The sequence below is a fragment of the Petaurus breviceps genome, unplaced genomic scaffold (genome assembly GCF_028583685.1).
Source record: "Petaurus breviceps papuanus isolate PSGF00001 unplaced genomic scaffold, PetGlider_PUasm1.0 90784, whole genome shotgun sequence".
Classification (NCBI taxonomy): Eukaryota; Metazoa; Chordata; class Mammalia; order Diprotodontia; family Petauridae; genus Petaurus; species Petaurus breviceps.
This window is the reverse complement of record NW_027187345.1, coordinates 1,985,079-2,005,167: the sequence shown is the minus strand read 5'-3', so window position 1 is coordinate 2,005,167 and position 20,089 is coordinate 1,985,079. Positions and strand designations below refer to the sequence as shown.

Below are 20,089 nucleotides of genomic sequence, written 5' to 3'. Positions count from 1 at the left end.
ATTATTGATTGGGCTTGATGGCAGTCAACAAAAAATTAACATGTCTATTGATGTAGGGTCTCCCTTCACCGAGACAGAGAGGAGTACCCCACACCCTTAGAAGATAGTCTTCATGAGTTACTGTGTTCAAAATAATTAATCATCTCACGACCAAGTATCTACTGAAGAGCTACTCCAAACTTAGCCAGATAGGCCTTCTACCACCAGACTCATAGTGTTTGGTCAGCCATTTCCATCTTGTTAGTTCTACCAAGATTTGTGCTCCTTCAGCATAACCTTTAACAACTGAGAGTTGCTTACCTCTAGGTCATGATGAGGCATCTGAATTATAGCTTAGTGGAGGTTCATCATCATAATTAATGATTAAAATAGCTGGATTATGTAATATAAACAATAACTCTTTTAACCTGTGGACACTGGACAAGATACTGTGAAACATTGATTAGAAGATTATATTATCCAATTATGTACTTTGTAGGTGGGAAAATTGATGATTGTTAATCTGTGAAAGAAAATCATATGTAATTTGGTGAGAACTGTTGCAGAATATAGTAGCAGAGTGTGTGCCTATTTGGACTTAGTAGCAAGTTGCTCTTATATGTAGGAGACTATGAGGAAGATGCTTGAAATACAATTTTTAAAGGGGTAGACCTTTCAGTCCCTTTGTTCTCCTGTTTTCCTTGATTGCCACTATAATCCAAAATCAACACTGTTTTGAATTTTTTCAGTCATGTCCAACTCTTTGTGACTGCATGTGGGGTTTTCTTGGCAAAAATGCTAGACTGGTTTGCCATTTCCTTCCCCCCACCCATCTTACAGATGAGGAACTGAGGCAAACAAGGTTAAATGAATTGCCCAGGGTCACACAGCTACTAAGTATCTGAGTCCAGATTTGAACACATGAAGATGAGTCTTCCTGATGCCAAGGTTAGTGCTTTATCCACTGTGCCATCTAGCTCCCCCCAAATCAATTTTACTCCACTCTAAAGTTTTGTTTACCCATTATCAATGTCATTGCTTATTGCCCTATCCAATTCCCTAAAACCTGCTAGGGTCTAAAGGCCAAAAGATCCACTAACCTACTGTAGTGGCAACCATGCTGGCATAGCCAGGATGACTGCTAGCTCAGGTTCTTAGTTCTACCTTATTGGATAACTGTTTAAGGGGTCAACAATCTTTTAAAATTACATTTACTAGTTTGGGGGAAAGTCAGCACCCTGAACTTCAGAGAAAATAAATAAATACCAACAGACAGGGCTCTGACTGTCTGAATCAATTATATACTTTACATACATCCCTGGATTGAGAGAGCCTTTACATCTGAGCAGTCAGGGAGCTCTGAACATATGGACACTCAGAATCTTGACCAGGGAATTACAAGATCCTTCTTGTAAGCCAGCACCCAAAGCAAAATACCTACTCAAACTATATGTATATATATACTTCTCAGAACCAGAAAGCATCACAATCCTCATGACTCATTGCCTAATTAGAAATTAGCAAAGGGTGTGAAAGTCTTTCTACAAGCAAGCCTCCCCTAAGCAAGCTTCCCTTAATGGGCTCCATGTGAGCCCTATTAATGGACAGGGAGGATCTTATGTCCCATTAACATTACACCTATCTCCACCATCAATAAACTTGGTGTCACTGCCTGTTGTTTTTCTAACTGAGATCTAAATTACTATTGGGATCTTAAGGCTGAAAGCCTTTAATTGATGTTAACAGATAAAATTTTTCAGTATACCAGAGAATAACCCTGGACAGTGGCCTAGATAGACAGCTCTGGATAGGTGAGTTACTGGGCTAAAATTCAAGTCAACAGATACTCAACAAAACTGAAGTCAACTTCGCAGGGACATCATGGCAGCAGATAATATGGGTGGCATCTCAGAGTGGATGCCAAATTGGAGATGCTGGGTAGTGGCAAGAAGGTACTAAAAAGAGAGTGATTTCAAAAGAGGGTCTGGCCTGTGGCCATACATTTGCTCAAGAGTTTGCCTAGGGGTCATTCTTGTAGGTTACTCAAAAGGCCATTTATCCTTGGCCAGGATTGTCTTGGTTGCAGGTGTACATTCCTATGGGTTTGTTATGTCAGTATTCTGTGTATCTCTTGAACACATACAGAAAACTGTTAGAATTGGCAATGACAATAATTACTTACAAGTCAGCAGAAATCAGAGAGAAAGCCAAGTTGGGGATGTGGTTGAAGGAGGTTGTACTGGGGAGAATAAAATCTAGTATAACCCATATACTATCATCTTCCACAACATTAACAGATTTAGTAGGGCAACTTAATCTAAATCCAAAATGAATTCTTTTTTAATATTTTTTTATCAAATCCTTTATTAACTCCAAAATAAATTCTTTTAAAAAACATGCATAATAGTTTCAGAATAAAAAAAGGTCTTATAAAATTAAAGATAGTATTTAATTTGGGGCTATGACTTAAGGTAGCCAGAGAAAATATAAATTTCAATTTTTCAATAATATGATGAGATAAAAAGTTTGGAAGACAACATTGTGGTTATTTTTGAACTAGACATACTTTGAGATCATAATGATGAAAAAATACTATGCATACGATAGATATTTAAGAAATGCTTGTTGAATGAATGAATGAAAATAAAATGGTACAGAAAACAGTGACTCTGATTTGAATTAAGAGGTAATGATGGAGTATTGAACTGTCCTAAACAGATGGTGGCAGTCTACTATTCTGCATGACTTCTATAAAATACATGAAATTTCTAAAGATAAATATATTTTATTTGAATTATGAAATGGCTTATACCTCGTATTTCAAAATGCTTTATGATAATTAATTATTTAGCATTTTACCCCCTACTAAATCTTGGTAGAGTATTAATAGACATGTTTGAAGTAGCAAGGTATAAATAATGCTTAAAGAAAAAAAAGGAAAAAATATAACCAAAGATCACTTTATTGGTTTAATTGAAAAACTATAGAGCCACAAATCCCGAGGTTTGAGAAGTATGTTTTGGGTGTTCTCATCAAGGAGGTAACTGGATATAATAAAAATATGGTTTTTGATCTTTCTCTTTTCTTGGAATCTCTAGTGCTAGCCTTTCTAAACATTTGTCAAAAGCATGAAAAACATAGTGATAAAGCTTACCAAAGTAAAATTCAATCTTAATTTCTGTAAAGGGTACCTATTTATATAAGTGAGAATACATTGTTGTGTAGTCATTTTCAAAAGTATCTGCCTCTTTGTGACCCCATATGGGATTTTCTTGGCAAAGATACTAAAGTGGTTTGCTGTTTCCTTCTCCAGCTCATTTTACTGATGAGGAAACTGAGTTGAACAGGGTTAAGCGACTTTCCCAGGGTCACACAGCTAGTAAGTACTTGAGGTCAGATTTGAACTGGGAAGGATGACTCTTTTTAACTCCAGACCCAGCACTTTATCCACTGTGCCATCTAGCTGCCCCAAAATATATCAATAGATATCATTGCATGGAGTAATTTGTAACAATTCAGAGCTAGATGAGAATTCGGAGTTAATCAGTTCAACCCTTTCTTTTTTTTTTTTTACAGATAAAGGAAGCTGACCCTAGGAGAGGTGATAGATCATATCCAATGCTATATAGCTAGCTAGTGGTACAGCTGGGATTAGAACCCAGTACTCTTCCTGTCTGAGTCACCATGACAATTTTTTTTGGAGGGTTTCATTATTCAAAGTACTGAGAGTTATTTCCTAAGGATTTCTGTCATCTAGCTTTTACAACATGCAAGCTGCCTTATGGATATTAGTGTGGGCATGTCAGTAAATCGACTTTATTTTTTAATATATACCCTTAGAGTGTGCTGAAATGTTTTTTTTATTATACTTCTATTTTAATATTGAAGCCTTAATAATTACAAAAATTAATTACAAACAAAAACAAAAGTATAAGCTGTCATATTTCCTCTTCTCAGTCTTTCATCTATTTTTAATTTTTCCTTCCTCTTTGCTTATTTGTATTCATTTTGAAGTCCATCAATTTGTTTCCCTATTACTGTTATTTTTGCAATTTTCTGCTTCTTTTTGTAGCTAGCACTTTTCTCTTTGATCTGCTTCCCTTCGAGCTTTTTTTTTTTGGTGCTGGTTTTCATCTTCTAAAAAAAGTATTTTCTCTCTCCTTTTCCTTTATTCTTTTTATTTAACTCTTTCTTCTGGGAGCAAGAGTAAGCCACAGCTTTGAGTGAACAGGTAAATGTTTTTAAAAGAGTAAGTCAAAAGGATTCTTAGCTTTCTGGTGATGAATAGAAATGGTTGAGATTCTCACTTCAAAGGCCCTCAAGAACAAAGGCTTTTTTCTTAGACCACTAACAAATCCACCAATTCCTACTGACCTATCTCTGCCAATAGAGATGAGCTAATGACAGAACAGACCAGTCTTGCAAGAGTAGCCAAGTATGCTTGGGAACAAACATATCCTTGACATAATAAGAAAAAAATACAGTTTATCTCTTTAATAACCATCTTGAGGAAAATTAATGTGACTTTGTCCTTTGTGCAGAACAGTAATTGGATTGTGTGTTTCATTTATATCTGGACAAAGGCCAGGATATTGAAATACTTCTAAATATTAGATTTTCTCTTTTAAAAATTAGATTTTATTGGCATTCTCTTTCCGAGATTTCTTCATTAAAAGCTTCATTAAACATAAATCTTCTTTTTACAAAGCAGAAAACAAAATTATTTTAAAGGGGTCATTGTCTTTCAGAAGGGTGATGCTTAGCTGTCTCATTGGTGAGATGACTTTTCCCAGAGCTCTGGTATTCCAGGGATAAAACAACAATTGACTTTTGCCTACACGTGTCTATTATTCATTATACGGGTACTTGGAATTGTCTAGTAAGCAACAGAGGTCTAAATTCAAAGGTTAAAAATTTTAAAAAATCTTAATCCTTTTTCTCGGGGCTAGGAAATACTCAATAGTGAAAGCATTAAGTGAAATTCAATCCCTGGGGCCGCCATCTGTTTTGGAAGATACCAAGACCTTTTTCAAGAAGCTGAGGAAGTTTACATAGCTATTGGGCTGAAAGGCACTCAGCTTCATTAGAGTTTGTGAAAGGGCAAACAGATCTTTCTGACTAAAATGTTAGTAAAGAGTAGGGGAAATAGGATGACTACAGCAGTATGAAAGTTTCACTCAAGTTTGTAGGAACAGAAAAAAAATTTAGAAACAGACAAGAAGGCACAACATAGATAGATAAATATATCAATTGTTTAATCTCTGGAATACCAGAATTCTGGTAAAAGATATTTCCCCGTTGAAGCTACTGATTACTATTTGGGCCCTGACACTTTCTAGCTTTATTAACTTGGGCAAGTTACTTAATCTTTGAGACTCAGTTTCTTCATTTGTAAAATGGGAATGACACAGGCTTTTTCTTAAAATTATAGGTCTATTATTAACCTCAAATGAAATAATGTACAAAACATACTTTGCAAACCTTAAAGCATTATGTAAATATGAGCTAAAATGATTATTCAATAAAACTTTTAAAATAATCCTTTTCATAAGGAGTAAAATATATATATTTTAAAAACATTTCTACCTTCTGGAGAGCAATTTGGAACTATACCCAGAACTATAAAACTATACATAACCTTTGATTCAGAAATACTACTGCTAGACCTATATGCTAAAGACATCCAAAAAATAAGGGAAAAGGACCTATATGTACAAAAATATTTATAGCAGCTCTTTTTTTGTGGTGGCTAAGAATTGGAAATCAAAGGCATTCCTATCAATTGGGGAATGACTAAACAAACTGTGATATATGGTTGTGATGGAATATTATTGTGCTGTAAGAAATGACAAGCAGGATGATTTCAGAAAACCTGGAAAGACTTACATGAACTGATACATAGGGAAGTGAACAGAACCAGGACTATGTTGTACATGGTAATGACAGTCTTGTGCGATGAAGAACTGTGGATGACTTAGCTATTCTCAGCAATACAATGATCCAAGATAATCTCAGAGAACTCATAATGAATCTGCCTCCAGAGAAAGAACTGATATTGTTTGATTACCCACTGAGGCATGCTATTTTTTCATTTTTTTCCTTTCATTTTTTTTCTTGTATTAGTCTTGTACAAAATGACTAATATGGAAATGGTTTACACATGTATGACCTATATCTGATTGCTTACCATCTCAGGGAGGAAAAATGTTAAAAAATGTCAATGTTAAAAAAAGTCCAGTTTTCATATGCTTTCTATTAAAACTAACACAACATTTTAAAGGTAATAGCAATACAGTAACTGTCGACACTTGGTTATGCAAACCATTGATTAGGAGGAGAAGCACACTTGATCCTAAGTAGTAAAATATTTCAAAAGTTATACTTGGCTTTTAAATGCACTTTTATATTTTTAAGTGAAAATCTGAGGTTCTAGGACTGTGCTTCAGACAAAACAATGGATCTGAACTATAAAGTTCTTACCCAGAGATTAGAACTCTTTATGCTTTTTCCAACTTGTCCTCTCCTCTTTCCTGTTGTCTACTTCATGTGGGAGTTAGACAAAATTGCATCTTAGTAACCACACAAATCAACAGCCTGTCCAGGGCTTATATTCCATCACTTCTCTCTCTCTCTCTCTCTCTCTCTCTCTCTCTCTCTCTCTCCCTCTCTCTCTCTCCCATTTTCTCTCTCTCTCTCTCTCCCCCCCCCCCCCCCCCCCCCCCCCCCCCCCCCCCCCCCCCCCCATTCCCTGCCCCTAACCCTCTCTCTCCCTCTCTAGGTTTCTGGTTCACAGCTTTCCTGGGCAAGGAGATAATGAAATGTATTTTGTTTTAGGAGACTTCCTTACCAAGCTGTAGGCTGTACGCAAGATAAGTTAGCAGAGATAATGATAAGATGTCAATAAGTGACATTTCTAAGAGGTGTAGGTGATGATATCAACATGAATTCTAAGCCAAGATTTTTATGTGGAAAAAAAGTCAAAAGCCTACAATGTCAAAAACCCACTTGTGGATAATTGAGAGGTGATTGTAAAATGCTTCTGCAATTGTTTTTTTCTGACTAAAAGTTGAAAATAATAAAAATAGAAGCCTGCCATAACATCATAAAGTGGCATTATTATGCTAGTTTTTTTCCATCCCTATTCCTTCTATAGAAAGTACATACTAAAAAACCATTGCACAGTTAGAACCTATTTATCTTCCCTCTGATATGGTCCCTGTGCCCATCTTCCCCATTGCTTGTCAGCACCATCAGCTCTGTTCTTCCACATCAGCAACCTCTGAGTAATCTTCCACTTATTTCTGTTCCTTACTAACACCTGATTATCTATAAATTCTGACACTGATTTCTCCACATCTCCTTTATCAGCCCCCTTTCAACTCTATTCCCACAGTGATTGCATTAGGCCAGTTAACTTACTTGACAGCTCTCAACTGAAGAATCACAAATCCTATTTGGACAAATTTCCCACTTTAACCACTGTTCCCCTGTAGTGCATCATCATCACAACTACTAAAATGGTCTTTTTAACCTATTACTTTGGCCAGACTCACCTCCGCCCCTCAAAGGTTGAAGAGGCTTCAAAGCTTAACTTGCCTTGATATACAAGCCCTGGGTCTGCTTTCCTCATTTGTAAAATAAGGGGCTCTGAGGAAAGGACATTCAAAATTCTTTCCAGTAATAAATCCCATATCCATGAATATCTTTACCTTTCCCATTGGATACTTCTCCTTCTCAAAGTAGCCTAGATTCAACCTCATGCTTCTATTTTATTAGCATAGGTATTAAAGCCTTGGTTATTGCTGAATTTCTCTCTAGTCTTTGATCCCTTTTCCTTGTCTCTTTATAACCATCCAAGCCATTTCACATCCATCATGAAATCTAAATAATTATTGAAATTCTCTATGAAGCTTTCTTAAATTAATTAGGAAAGAGTTGACTGCTTCTCTCTACTCTGAATTCTTAAGGTGTTTGCAGTTTTTAAAACAAGGCGATCCAGTTTGGGCATGGTATTATCTAGGTTCTTTATTTTTTTCTGTTCAACTGCTTCAAATTCTGTCTCTGGGGTTTCCTATCAGTCTGACCTTAGATAAGTCACCAAACTTCCCTGGGTTTCATTTTTTTTTTTTTTTTCAATTAAAAAAATTTTTTTGCAGGGCAATTGGGGTTAACTAACTTGCCCAAGGTCCCACAGCTAGTTTTTTCTTTGTGCGTGTGTGTGTTAAGTGTCTGAGGCTGGATCCGAACTCAGGTCCTTCTGACTCCAGGGCCAGCGCTCTATTCACTGTACCACCTAGCCGCCCCTGGGTTTCATTTTCTTACCTTGCAAAATGAGAGAGTGTTGAACTTGAGGTGCCTTCCAGCTCTATGATCTTATGATCCTTTGAATTATGTACTTATACACTAATTAAATTAACTTTCCATTGACTTTTATGTGATAGTATGCTGTGCACTCATGTATTCCCTAAATTTTATGTTTTATATTAGTGATGGAATATCATAGTATGGAAAGGGGTTAGTATCAATGTATCTACAATAGGGTCTAGTTGTCTCTTTGCATTGCACCTACCATGACATTATACACAGTTAAGACATTTAATAAATACTTTCTGATGATGGTGATGATGATTATGATGATGTTGATGATAAAGATGACAATGAGGTTAATGACAACATGGTAAAACCAATACGAGCTGAACAAAGAAAATCTGACTCTATGGATTGGATTTACTACTAATACAGCAGCAGAACCTTTAAAGTTTCTTTGGAAAGCACTACATAATTACCTGCCAGGTCTGTTTACTCTGGAAAGGGATTTTTCCCCCTTGCTATATCATGAAAGTTCTGGCTATATGTTTGATTATGAAAACTAGTTAATTTCTTTGAACAATTGCAAACTTAAGAGTATAATACTTTTATTTAAAAAAAATAGCACCTTACCCAATAAAGCACATGAAATGATTCAGAATTTCTGATTCCCACTGCTCAAACAACAGTGACTGAGCTGAGGGTCAAATGATGAGCTTCCTTGATATTAAGACTCTTTTTTTTTCTTTTTGGAGGGCAATTGGGGTCAAGCAACTTGCCCAAGACCACACGGCTAGTTTGTGTGTGTGTGTGTGTGTGTGTGTGTTAAGTGTCTGAGGCCGAATTTGAACTCAGCTCCTCCTGACTCCAGGACCGGTGCTGGGTCACCTAGTCACCTTGATATTAAGACTTTTTAAGCAAGAAACTCCAGTTAGTTTTTCAGTCCAACAAAACTGAATTCTCCAGTTGAATAATTAAGGAGCAATTGGATTCACTGGAGAATTCCTGAAGGTATGTGTAGGGAGAGAAATATCTTTACACTGAGGGTGTTTCAAAAATTATAGTTTGGACTGATAAAGAGAGAAGAATTTTGGGTTGGTCAAAGGAGTTTAGTGAATGTAAACTTTTTGATATCTTTAACTCTGACCTTTTCTAATAAAGATGTACTATTTACTCCCCAAGGAGAAAAATTTTCTTTAGAAACATTGAGATGTGTTAGACAATTAATATCCAATGACTTTCAACTGCAGGAGCAATGTAAATTTGTCCATACAGAAGCAGATGATGCACAGACAGGGAACTAACCTTACCTGGGGTGGTTGTAAGCCAGTTGTCTGAACTCATTGTTCCAATTAGGTCTTCCATAAAATGTCTTCTGCTTTAGACCAGTAATTACATCAGTATTTTCATCCCAATGTAATGCTATGTGGGCAGCCTAAAGGAAAAATTGTAGCATATTATTATTTGGATAAACAATGAAACGTCCCTGCTCCTAAGTATAAAGTAAAGTTATAGGACTGTTGCTTTAATGCATTTCATGGAATCATAGACCTCAGACACCCAGCCCAAACCTTTTATTTTATTTTAATTTTTTTTAAAGCAATTGGGGTTAAGTAACTTGCCCAAGTTTACACGGCCAGTTTGTGTGTGTGTGTGTGTGTGTGTGTGTGTGTGTGTGTGTGTGTGGGTGTGTGTGTGGGTGTGTGTGTGTGTGTGTGTGTGTGTGTGTGTGGGTGTGTTAAGTATCTGAGGCCAGAACCAATCCATGTTCTCCTGACTCTGGGGCCAGAGCTCTTACTCACTGCACCACCTAGCTGCCCCACTGTAATGGTAATGTAATTTTGAATTTGAAGATCCCTTTGTGTTGGCAAAAGTAGCAAGTACTTAACACTTAGTAACTGATCAAGCCTCTGATTGGGGTAACAGAAGGTATGAACTCCTATTCCCTTGTTACTGACATAACAGGAAATTGGCTGAAGGAAGTAGGTAATATTGTGTATATAAGAAAAGCCCCAGAGAGGCACAGTCAGAATTTCCTTGAGACCGAGATCTGGTGGCAGAACAGCTACAGAAGAATGGAGAACTGAGTCCTGAAAACTTGTGGTGGTGGAGCTTCTTCTGAACAGGGTCCCAGGAGCCCAGAGCCCAGGAGGCCAGGAGCCAGGAGCCCTGGAGCCACGATCCAGGAGCCCCAGAGCCAGGAGCCCAGGTGACTGAAGCATGACCAGGATGCTGAGACTTTGTTTGTTTGCGGCTTGGTTGAGCCTTGAATTCCCTGGAGCAGAAATGGTGAAGGATCTGACATGGATCAGACCCAGTGAACTTCATTGTGGAGCAGGACCTCCCCAGAGAGCTGGTCAAGGAACTGGGAGCTGTCTGCCATTGAATCCAGGTGACAGTTTGTTGAATCTAGGTATAATCTGGGACCATGGAAGGGGATCTAGGGAATCTGAGAACAGGCCCCAAGTCAAGATGAAGACAAGACCTCTCTTTGGGTACTGAGTAATTATGGAATTATAGTTTACTAGTGACCTGAGGGGTGGAGGATTTTGTGTATGATATTTAGTAAGACTTTACTGAATAAGTGACTGATTGTACTTTGAGTACTTTGACTATTGTTACTGATTAGTGACTGATTGAGTTAATCAAGACTTTGCCCCAAGAGTGGAAGACTTTGACTGTGTACTTTGATACTACTGATAAGTGACTGATTGAATTAACTTTTAAGAGTGACTATTTTGTGACTGACTGAATTAACTTAAGAGTGACTATTTTACTTAGAGACTATGTTGTGAATATTATATTGTGATTTTCTGTGATAAGTTGGAATATGGTGAATGCTGTATTTTGAATTATGCTGTACCTTGATTTTCTGTGGATGTTTTGCTTTTGTTATGAAATAGAGTGATCACTATACTAAGAAATCAGAACCTTAAAAAAAGCTGTTCACAGTAGCAGTTCTTCTGGAAAGCTTCTGTGCATGGAATTATTCCCATCCTTTTACTTTTTATTCAAGGAAATTGAGACCTGGGGAGATTAAGTGACTTGTCTAGAGTTACAGATGAACAGATGGTGCATTTCAGAAACAGAACATAGGTCCTCTGACTACATACCTAGTACCCCTTCCATTGTCTGTTTCAAAATGAGATAAAAAAACAATCATTAGTAGGCATTATCACAGAAGGGGGGAAAGAATAGGGGCACAATCAGAACTGAATGGAAAAGTAGTAAATGTTTCATTGTTAAATGGCTCAAATGAGTAATCTACATTCCCTATCTTTATTTCCTCACAATTGGTTCACCCAACTCCTTGCTATCTAACTCCCACCCCAACTACTACTGAAACTGTGTACTTCTTCTCATCAGCATATATGAACAGACTAGTTTGTGTGATTGACTTCTCTAAATCATTGAACATTGTTGACTGCTCCTTTCTTCTTGAAATTCACTCTTATGACCCCATTATTCTGTTTCTTGTTTTGCCATTCCTCTTGCTCTTCTGTTTCCTTCTGCTCTCTAAAAATGAATATTCTTCAGGGCTTCCTCCTGGACTATCTGATCTTTTTCTCTCAATAGACTTCCCCCTTCAGAGATTCCATCCATCCTAGCTACAACTATCATAAACATGTCTTCCAAACCTTTTTTCTAGATTAGACAGCTCTCTCAACCTCTAATCCTGTATTTCTTTATGCTGGACATTTGCCCTTTATTATCTCATTGTCAGTTCAAATCCATCAACATGTCTAAAATGGAATTCATCTTTTCCCTCTTAAAGTCAGATTCCTTTCATGATTTCCCTTTTCTTGTCAGTGCTTTCTGTCATTCAAATTTGAAACCTGAGTCATCTTTGACCCTTTTCTCTTCTTCTTCACCACACTGATTCAGTAATCAAGCGACTAAGTGTGTGTGATGCTTCTGTCTTAATATTTATTATGCCTATCATCTTCTTTCTGTTCCCACTGACACCATCCTGGTTCAATTTCTCATTACCTTGTGCCTGTGGGTCCCTAAGTGATGCTCTTCCTCCAATTTCTTTCTCCACCAACCTCTCCCTTTTAATATTACTCAGCAAACCTTTCTGAAACATTACTTTTGTCATATTACAATATGTAAAATCTTCAAAATAACTCTGTTGTTTACGAAGCAAAAGTCAAATGCTTGTTATTCAAGGTCCTTCAAAATCTACTTTTTAGCTTTTCCCTCCAAATTAATTATCATATTATTATCCTATATACCTTTTTATTCCAATCTGATTGGTTTACTCTGTTCTTCCAGAAAGTCACTGTGTACACTCTTATATACATAATTCTCTTTGTTAAATACTTCTCTCTTCTACTTCAGTCCTCTCCTCTGAATACTATCCATCTTTAAAGGTTCTGCTTAATGTCTGTCTTCCCTGTGAAGGCTTCCCTAATCAGTCTAGATCATAATGTTCCACTTCTTTTAGTCTATATTACTTATCATGCTTATTTTGCACTTGTATCTTACCACTGTCGTAGGGAATCCCTTGTATAAAATTCATATAGATAATGGATTTCCCACTGACAGAGATGTTCTATAAATGCTTCTGATTTCATATGACATTATGGTGATTGCACTGAGATCCATGGCCATTTAAATGAGATTAGCCTAGCCTTCCAAAAAGGAGAAAAAAACCCTACTATTTTCTAAATTATGACCTATAGTTTTCAGGTAAATACAGTGATATTTAAACAAATATTATTTATATAAATACTATGAATACAGTGGCATTGCAAATTTGTATTTGTTGATTGTTTTTGTTGGTCAGTACTTATATCTAGAACTGGCACAAGGAAGTAGGCCTGGCATTGAGTGGGAGGAGGTTGCAATAAATTACATTTGGAAAATTTTGCAGGAATTTTGAAAATTTCAAGCTTCTTGTTTTTTTTAAACACGAATATTCTCAAGTGATATAATGTAGCCATGTATTATGTAATACAATAATCTGAAATAAACCACAGAAAAGACAGTTGACAAATACTTATTAAGTGCTTTCAATAGGCTAGGAATATGCTCTTTGTAAACAGGGATTGATTCATTCTTTTTATTTGTATTTCTAGCACTTAGAGCAATACCTGGCATGCAACAGGTAAGTGTTTAATAAACACGTGATTGATTGATAGAAATAAAGGCAAAAATGGGTTCTACCCTCAAGGAGCCTACACTTGAATGGAAAAGGTAGCTTGCAAATAAATGTATTCATCATACATACAGAGTAGATGGAAGATAACCTTGGAGGGGAAGGCTCTAACAATTGGAAAACAATAACAAATATAAAAAAAATGGAAAGGTTCATGATGGGTATAGGAAGATTGCAACAGGCTAATGACAGTATTTTTCCATGTGAGAAACTGTTTAAAAACATCATCAAAGAAACTCCAATACTTCAAAATATAAAAGAAAAACAAATTCTCAAAACAAAATGAATTCAGCTTAGCAAATAAGCTTTTGCTCTTTAGCAAAGACAGTTGATTATGGTGTCAAAAAATCAAAATGAGGAATTTGGCTAGTCACATATAGAGAATTAGGGATAAAGGATTTGCAGTTTCAATGTATAATCAACAAATCAATAAGCTTTTGCACTAGTATACACACAGTATTAAAAGAATCAGAAGAGGTCTCCAGAATGTCTGGTGGATCTATAGGAGATTTGTGGAAGACACAGACAAGAGTTGCATAGTATAAGAATATATGAATGAGTTGTAATCTGCATCCTTGTAGGGAGTATCCAGTTCATCAAGCTAAATGATCAGTGAACTCCACTGACATATGTGACTTTACATTTTTTCTTATATCTTTTTGTGGAATAAAATGTATACATCTTATTCTAACTATGTTTTAAAAATTACTCAAGGACTGGATCATGCCATATTATTCCTCATGATATCTATGGAAAAGTCTTGTTTATAGTAGGTCCTCAATAAACATCAGGAGCCTGCTTGAGCTGTTTAAAAAAATGAAGAGAAACTTTGAGATATAGATAAGAAGTTGTATTTTATAATGGCTAGTTGCATTTAGTCAAACATTGTTTTGTTTTATTTTTTTTGACTAAAGCAAAAATAAGGACTATTTTTATCTTTCTTTATATCCATAGCATTCAGCTCAGTGCATAGAACACAGTAAGCATATAATAAATGCTTCTTGACAGATTGACTGAATTCACTATTTGACTTAGCTGGCTAGTCAACTGAGTCAAAATGTCCAATTTAGCTTAGCAGATGTTCTCAGGGGTGTGTGTGTGTGTACATATATATATATATATATACATGTATATGTGTATGTGTATATGTATACATATATTTAATTGAAGGGCAGTTGTAAAGGATAAATAAATTAAAATTGTTCAGAGAATGAATTAATTTTGTGGATTGGTAATTTTCAAAACCTTTGCAAGACTTTTGTATAATTCTGATTTGTTACTGACAAGTCAATAAAAAAGTTGAAATTGGTTAAACAGTTATTTGTAAGATGACCACTTAATTCATGGTTGTTTGACTTGGTAAAACCAGTTTCCATCCTGTCCACCATGCCTGAACACTGTGTCAATGTAATGTGCTTCCAATTTTATCAAGAATAAAAATGATCAAAACAATAATTTTAATACACAAGAATACAGAAAACAAGCATTCACCACACAGCCATACTGTACCTTTGCAAAGGCTCTAGCAGTATTGTTAAAACATCTAGCAATGAGACACTGTTACAATTTCGAAATAACTGCTACTGTTAGACACAATCCCAATGTATTTAACTCCTAAAATCAATCAGTTGCAGATGTAGAAAAGCAAGGCATTGAAGAGAACTAATTCCTAACCTGTAGATTGAGGGTAGCTGTGTAAGGATAAGTCAGCAATGATTTATTGTGAGAGGTCCATAAATCCAATCCATGTGTATACCAAGAGCTGCCATTGTATTTTACCAATGAACAGAAACGAATAGTTCAACTACTGTCTTGTGGCAGTGTATTAATTTAACATTAAAATCTTGTCATCGCATTATAAGATGTTTAGGCTCACTGCTATAGAGCGTAATGACCGAAGTGATGTCTGTAGTAGTATCTACCAGGAAGAGCCCTTATCTAAACATGAGCTGTTATTGTATGAGAGGTAGCCTGATATTCTGGAAAGAGCAAAATACTTGGAGTCAAAGATATGGGTTTTAGTTCCAGCTCATCTACTTAGTCACTGTGTGAGCTTAGGCAGGTTGCTTTCCCTTCCTGAGTCTCAGTCCCTCATCTATAAAATAAGATTAATAATATTTGTACTGCCTATCTCACAGGGGTTTTGTAAGAATCAAATGAGTTAATTATGTATGTAAAGCAGTGACTATGTAATTGTAAAGAACTCTACAAATATGAAGAAGCTCTGTTATTGATCAAAAATCCCATTTATTCACGTGCCACTTAAATGAAGGAGAAAAACTATTTAGAAAATGTAGTTAACATTATTTAACTCATCTCGAAGTGTGAAATTTGGCTTCCAATGAAAGCTAGCTTCAACATAATGCCAAGGAATCAAGATATTTAACTAGTGTTGCAAACAGACCATAAAAATTCATTTAGCTGTAGACCAGCAAGCAAACCCTCATTCATTTGCAGAAGCATAGAGCCAAATTAAAGTGTTGCTCTGCAGGGCCAAACCAAGGGAGAGATGGAGAATCCATTTGCAAATGCAGTTATTAATGCAAATCTCCTTGGGTCTAACACACTTTACTTGGAAGTAAACATCAATACCACCTGCTGATAAATACTGGTCAGAATAGCACAATCCATATTCTAATAATTGGTTCATTGATAAGTCCCATTTAAAGAGAAAAAAAGCAAAGGTTTATGATATAATATTCATCATTCAGCATTACCGACACTAAAAGACCATTATTGATATAAAACATTATATCATCTTTTGGCATCTATTCTATTTAGTAAAAGTCAAAACCTAGCACTTTACAAATACATACAGCATAAAATTTGCCTTCCTTTTTTTAGATTATTCATACACAATATAAGTATATCTAAAGAGAGAGAATCCTTAATAATGTTTTCAATTAATTGAGTATTTTTAATTATTCTCTATTGAAGCTCTCACAGTTTGTAATCCATATCTTTGAAGGTAAGCCTTTGGGAGTTTCCCATTGAAATCTTTACAGTTAGTTCTCAGTACACTGCTATGCTCCTAAAAGGTGCTTAGGAAATCGGCTATCATCCATTAGGAACATAAAGTTCAGTGTGTTTCTTGAAGTGAACAATGTAGCCTCACATGATAAGTTTGACCCCATATGTGCTACTGCTTTCCATTGACCAACATTTTTTTCTTCCCAGGGAGTGGGTTTTCCGTAATCTTCCTTTACTTTTTCCTATTTCTAAGCTGTCAGTTGTTGATTATGTAGACATAGTCATACTTTGTTTGGAACTTTGATTTTATCCTTAAGGCAGATCAACACGTTTTGCCATTTCTCATCTTAGAGAGTTGCTTGAAGTACTGAAAATTTGGAGCTAGCTAGGTGGTCAAGTGGTTAGATCACTGAATCTGGAGTCTGGAAGACCTGATTTCACACATGGCTTCAGACACTTACTAGCCATGTGACCTGGGCAAATTGCTTAGCCTCTGTTTGCCTAAATCCCCTGTAGAACAAAATGACAAACCACTCCAATATCTTTGCAAAGAAAATCCCATGGACAGTATTGGTGTGCTGTGGCCCACAGGCTCATGAAGAATTGGACACAACTGAGCAATAATTGAGAAGTTAATGTCTTGCCCAGAGTCATGTAGCCAATATATATGAGGCAGAATTTGAACCCAGGTCTTCTTGATTTAAAGATTCACTCTGTACTTGTTTTTACCATATTACCTCTCTGTATGTTTCTTTTTTGGGGGGGGGGGATTATTTCTATTTACTGTATATATCATTTAGAAAATCAAGGTAGCCATACCCAGTTTCAGGTAGGAATGTGCTGGAGGCAGCTCAAGGCAGCTCAAACCACCTTGCCCCATTTGTTAAATTTTCAGTGTGAGTGTTTGCACCTTGGAAGTAAGCAAATACTGCAATGCAGGGCTTGGTTTGTTATTTCTTTGATTGTCCAGACTCAAAAAAAGTATTGAAGAAAATGTTAATAATGGAGATTAAACTTAAAAGTTTGTGTATATTCCCCCAACCCCTGAGAACTGGTTGTTAAATATTTACCAGCACACCTCTGGTTTCATGGTTTCATTAATACCTGATTTTCATCCCATCCAGTAAGAAATATATGATAACTCAGAAAATTGGTTTTCCCCTTTTCAGCCATCTGAGTTTCCAGCAAAAACAAAAGATCAGCAAACCACTCAAAGGCACATGGAGCTCTGCAAATCCAGTAGAAATAAACCTGTCAGGAAAAAAGGCAGGGAATTGGACAGGGAAGTCTTTTAACAATGCTCTTAGTAATTATCTATGCCTATAGCAGCAAACATATCCTTCTGTTCACATTTAGTCCACATTGGGATGTTTTGAAAATAATATTCTTCTTTGTGCCAATGTAGAAACAATCTCAATGTGTCTGAATGCCTTTGGAAAAAAAGACACTTTTCCTTTGAAAAAAACCAAGAATGAATTCAAGGAATGCCTAGGATTTGGGCTTTTACTAAGGTCTCTACATGAGAATCAATTTACTAAATTCAATCCTGTGCTTTTCCTGAACAAAGATTAATAATCATAACAAACTATGCAATGGCTTTGCAATGTTCCCAGATGGGGATAAAGCATTACACTGACTACCTTCATCTTTACTTATGATCTAAGCTCAGGATTTGAACTCAGTCCTCCAGAGAATCCCTGCAGCTTGTGTATTAATCCACTTCACCAGCCAGATCCCTGAGAGAGCAGAGGTTATGATAATTGCAGTTGCGAGCCTCAATGGGCTGCATTTCCCCCCTCAGCTAGACATAATCAGTATCCATGAAATCTAGTGGGTGGTGTATGTACATGCATTTCTACCACCATAAGGCAACTTTCAATGTGGAAAAGTTTTTCTTTTTCTTTTTTTCCTTCTGTTTTAAAAAAATGTAGACAAAACCTCTCCATTCAGTAAATGCTGTGGAACGAAATGCAGCATCAATTTGCTGAAGTAAATGCTTAGTTTTTCTGCTATTAGTTTCAGATGAACACAGTCTAAAGGGACACTGAGATATTGATTACTTTCCCCTGTCTCCTTTACACCTACACTTTCTGCTGGGATAGGTGCCTATCTTTTAAGTATCAACATTTTGAGATTAGAGTATCCCTGGGCTTGAAGTAAGAAGACTTGGTTCTGAGTTCTGACTCTTGCATTGACTAGCTCTCTGACTCTGGGTTAGTCACTTAACTACTCCAAGCCCCAGTTTTCTCATTTGTAAAATTCAGATGATAAGGCTGTGCTGGGATTATAGAGCTCAAATTATGTATAAAATCCTATATAAATGTAAGCTACTCTTTTTCTTAAAAATATCTGGAGAAGACAGCTATTATATCCATTCTTGATAAAATAAACTACATTCTTTTAGACCAGTGACAAGCTTAGTCACACCCATTGGAAATTAGTTTCATTTCTTCTTGGTTTTGCCCTCAGTAGAAGTAGAAAATAACTCCTATATCAAGTGCATGAAATACCCACTCAGTTGCCCTCTTTTTCCTCTAGTTGTATTACTTTAGCTGACACCCTGTTTATGGTGGTATTCTATTTTATACACAATGGTCATCACTTTGTGAATTACTATTCTTTGTTCTTTCATTCTATAGAGGGTAAAATTTTTAGAAAAAGTTAAGTTTATGTTTTGCTAGTATAGTTCCAACTGGAAACTAAGTGCTCACCTATTAGAGAAAAGCTAAATAAATTATGGCATAAGAATATAACAAAATATTATTTTGCTGTAAGAAATGATGAAGTAGTGAAATGAAATAAAATGGTGAAATAGTTTGAAAGGAAACTAGTGAGACTTCTATGAATTGATCCAAACAGAAGTGAAGCAAACTAGGAGAACAATTTATAAAATGAAAACTTCTTAGAGATAAACAGCTTTAAAAGACTTAAGAATGCTAATCTATGCAATGATAAACCATGCGACCAGAGCACTGAAAATGAAACACAGCACTTACCTGCTATAAGAGACATGATGGACTGAAAATATAGAATTGGACATAGTCAATGTGAGAATTTAATTTGCTGAATTGTGTATATTTGTTATGAGGGCTTTGCATTTATTTTTTAATGTTTAGTAGGGAGGAAAGGGAGAGAGATAATAAATGCTTATAAAATTATAAAAATAAGTAAAACAAATGTTTAAAAGGAAGTTGGGAGAAATGATTTTTTAAAATCTAAAAAAAGAAAGAATGGCAAACCATTGCTTTATATAGCACCAAGGACAGCACCCGACTCATGACAAATAGTGACAAAGTAGAAAGGACCCTCTGATGTAGTAAAAAAAACCCCCACCAAATTTGGGGTCAGAAGACCTGAATTCATATCTTGATGTTGCCTCCAGCTACTTCCGCAACTTCCTCTAATTACTCTTTTTGAACTTCTCTTTCATTGTGTGAAAAATGAAAGAGTTGGATCAAATGATCCCTAAAGTTTCTTCCAGCTTTGAATCCTATGGTACTATGGAATATTTCAAATACTGTCCTAATCTTCCTAACTTAAAAAGATCCACCAGTTCTTCCAAGATATTAACCCATATTCACTCTTTTTTTTCCCCCAAATAGAATTCTTATTTTCTTGTGACTTAGTGTGTGTGTGTGTGTGTGTGTGTGTGTGTGTGTGTGTGTGTGTGTG

General features: G+C 36.0%; 1 protein-coding gene across 1 annotated transcript in view; it reads right to left on the bottom strand.

Annotated features, from left to right (window-relative positions):
- NOX3 (NADPH oxidase 3) overlaps positions 1 to 20,089 on the bottom strand; it is a 100,530-nt gene that overhangs the window by 11,367 nt on the left and 69,074 nt on the right. The window contains exons 11-12 of the mRNA XM_069069745.1: positions 17,522 to 17,668; positions 9,597 to 9,721 (exon numbers count right to left, since the gene is read on the bottom strand). Of these exons, the coding sequence (XP_068925846.1) occupies positions 9,597 to 9,721; positions 17,522 to 17,668 (272 nt within the window). The remainder of the gene's footprint in view (positions 1 to 9,596; positions 9,722 to 17,521; positions 17,669 to 20,089) is intronic.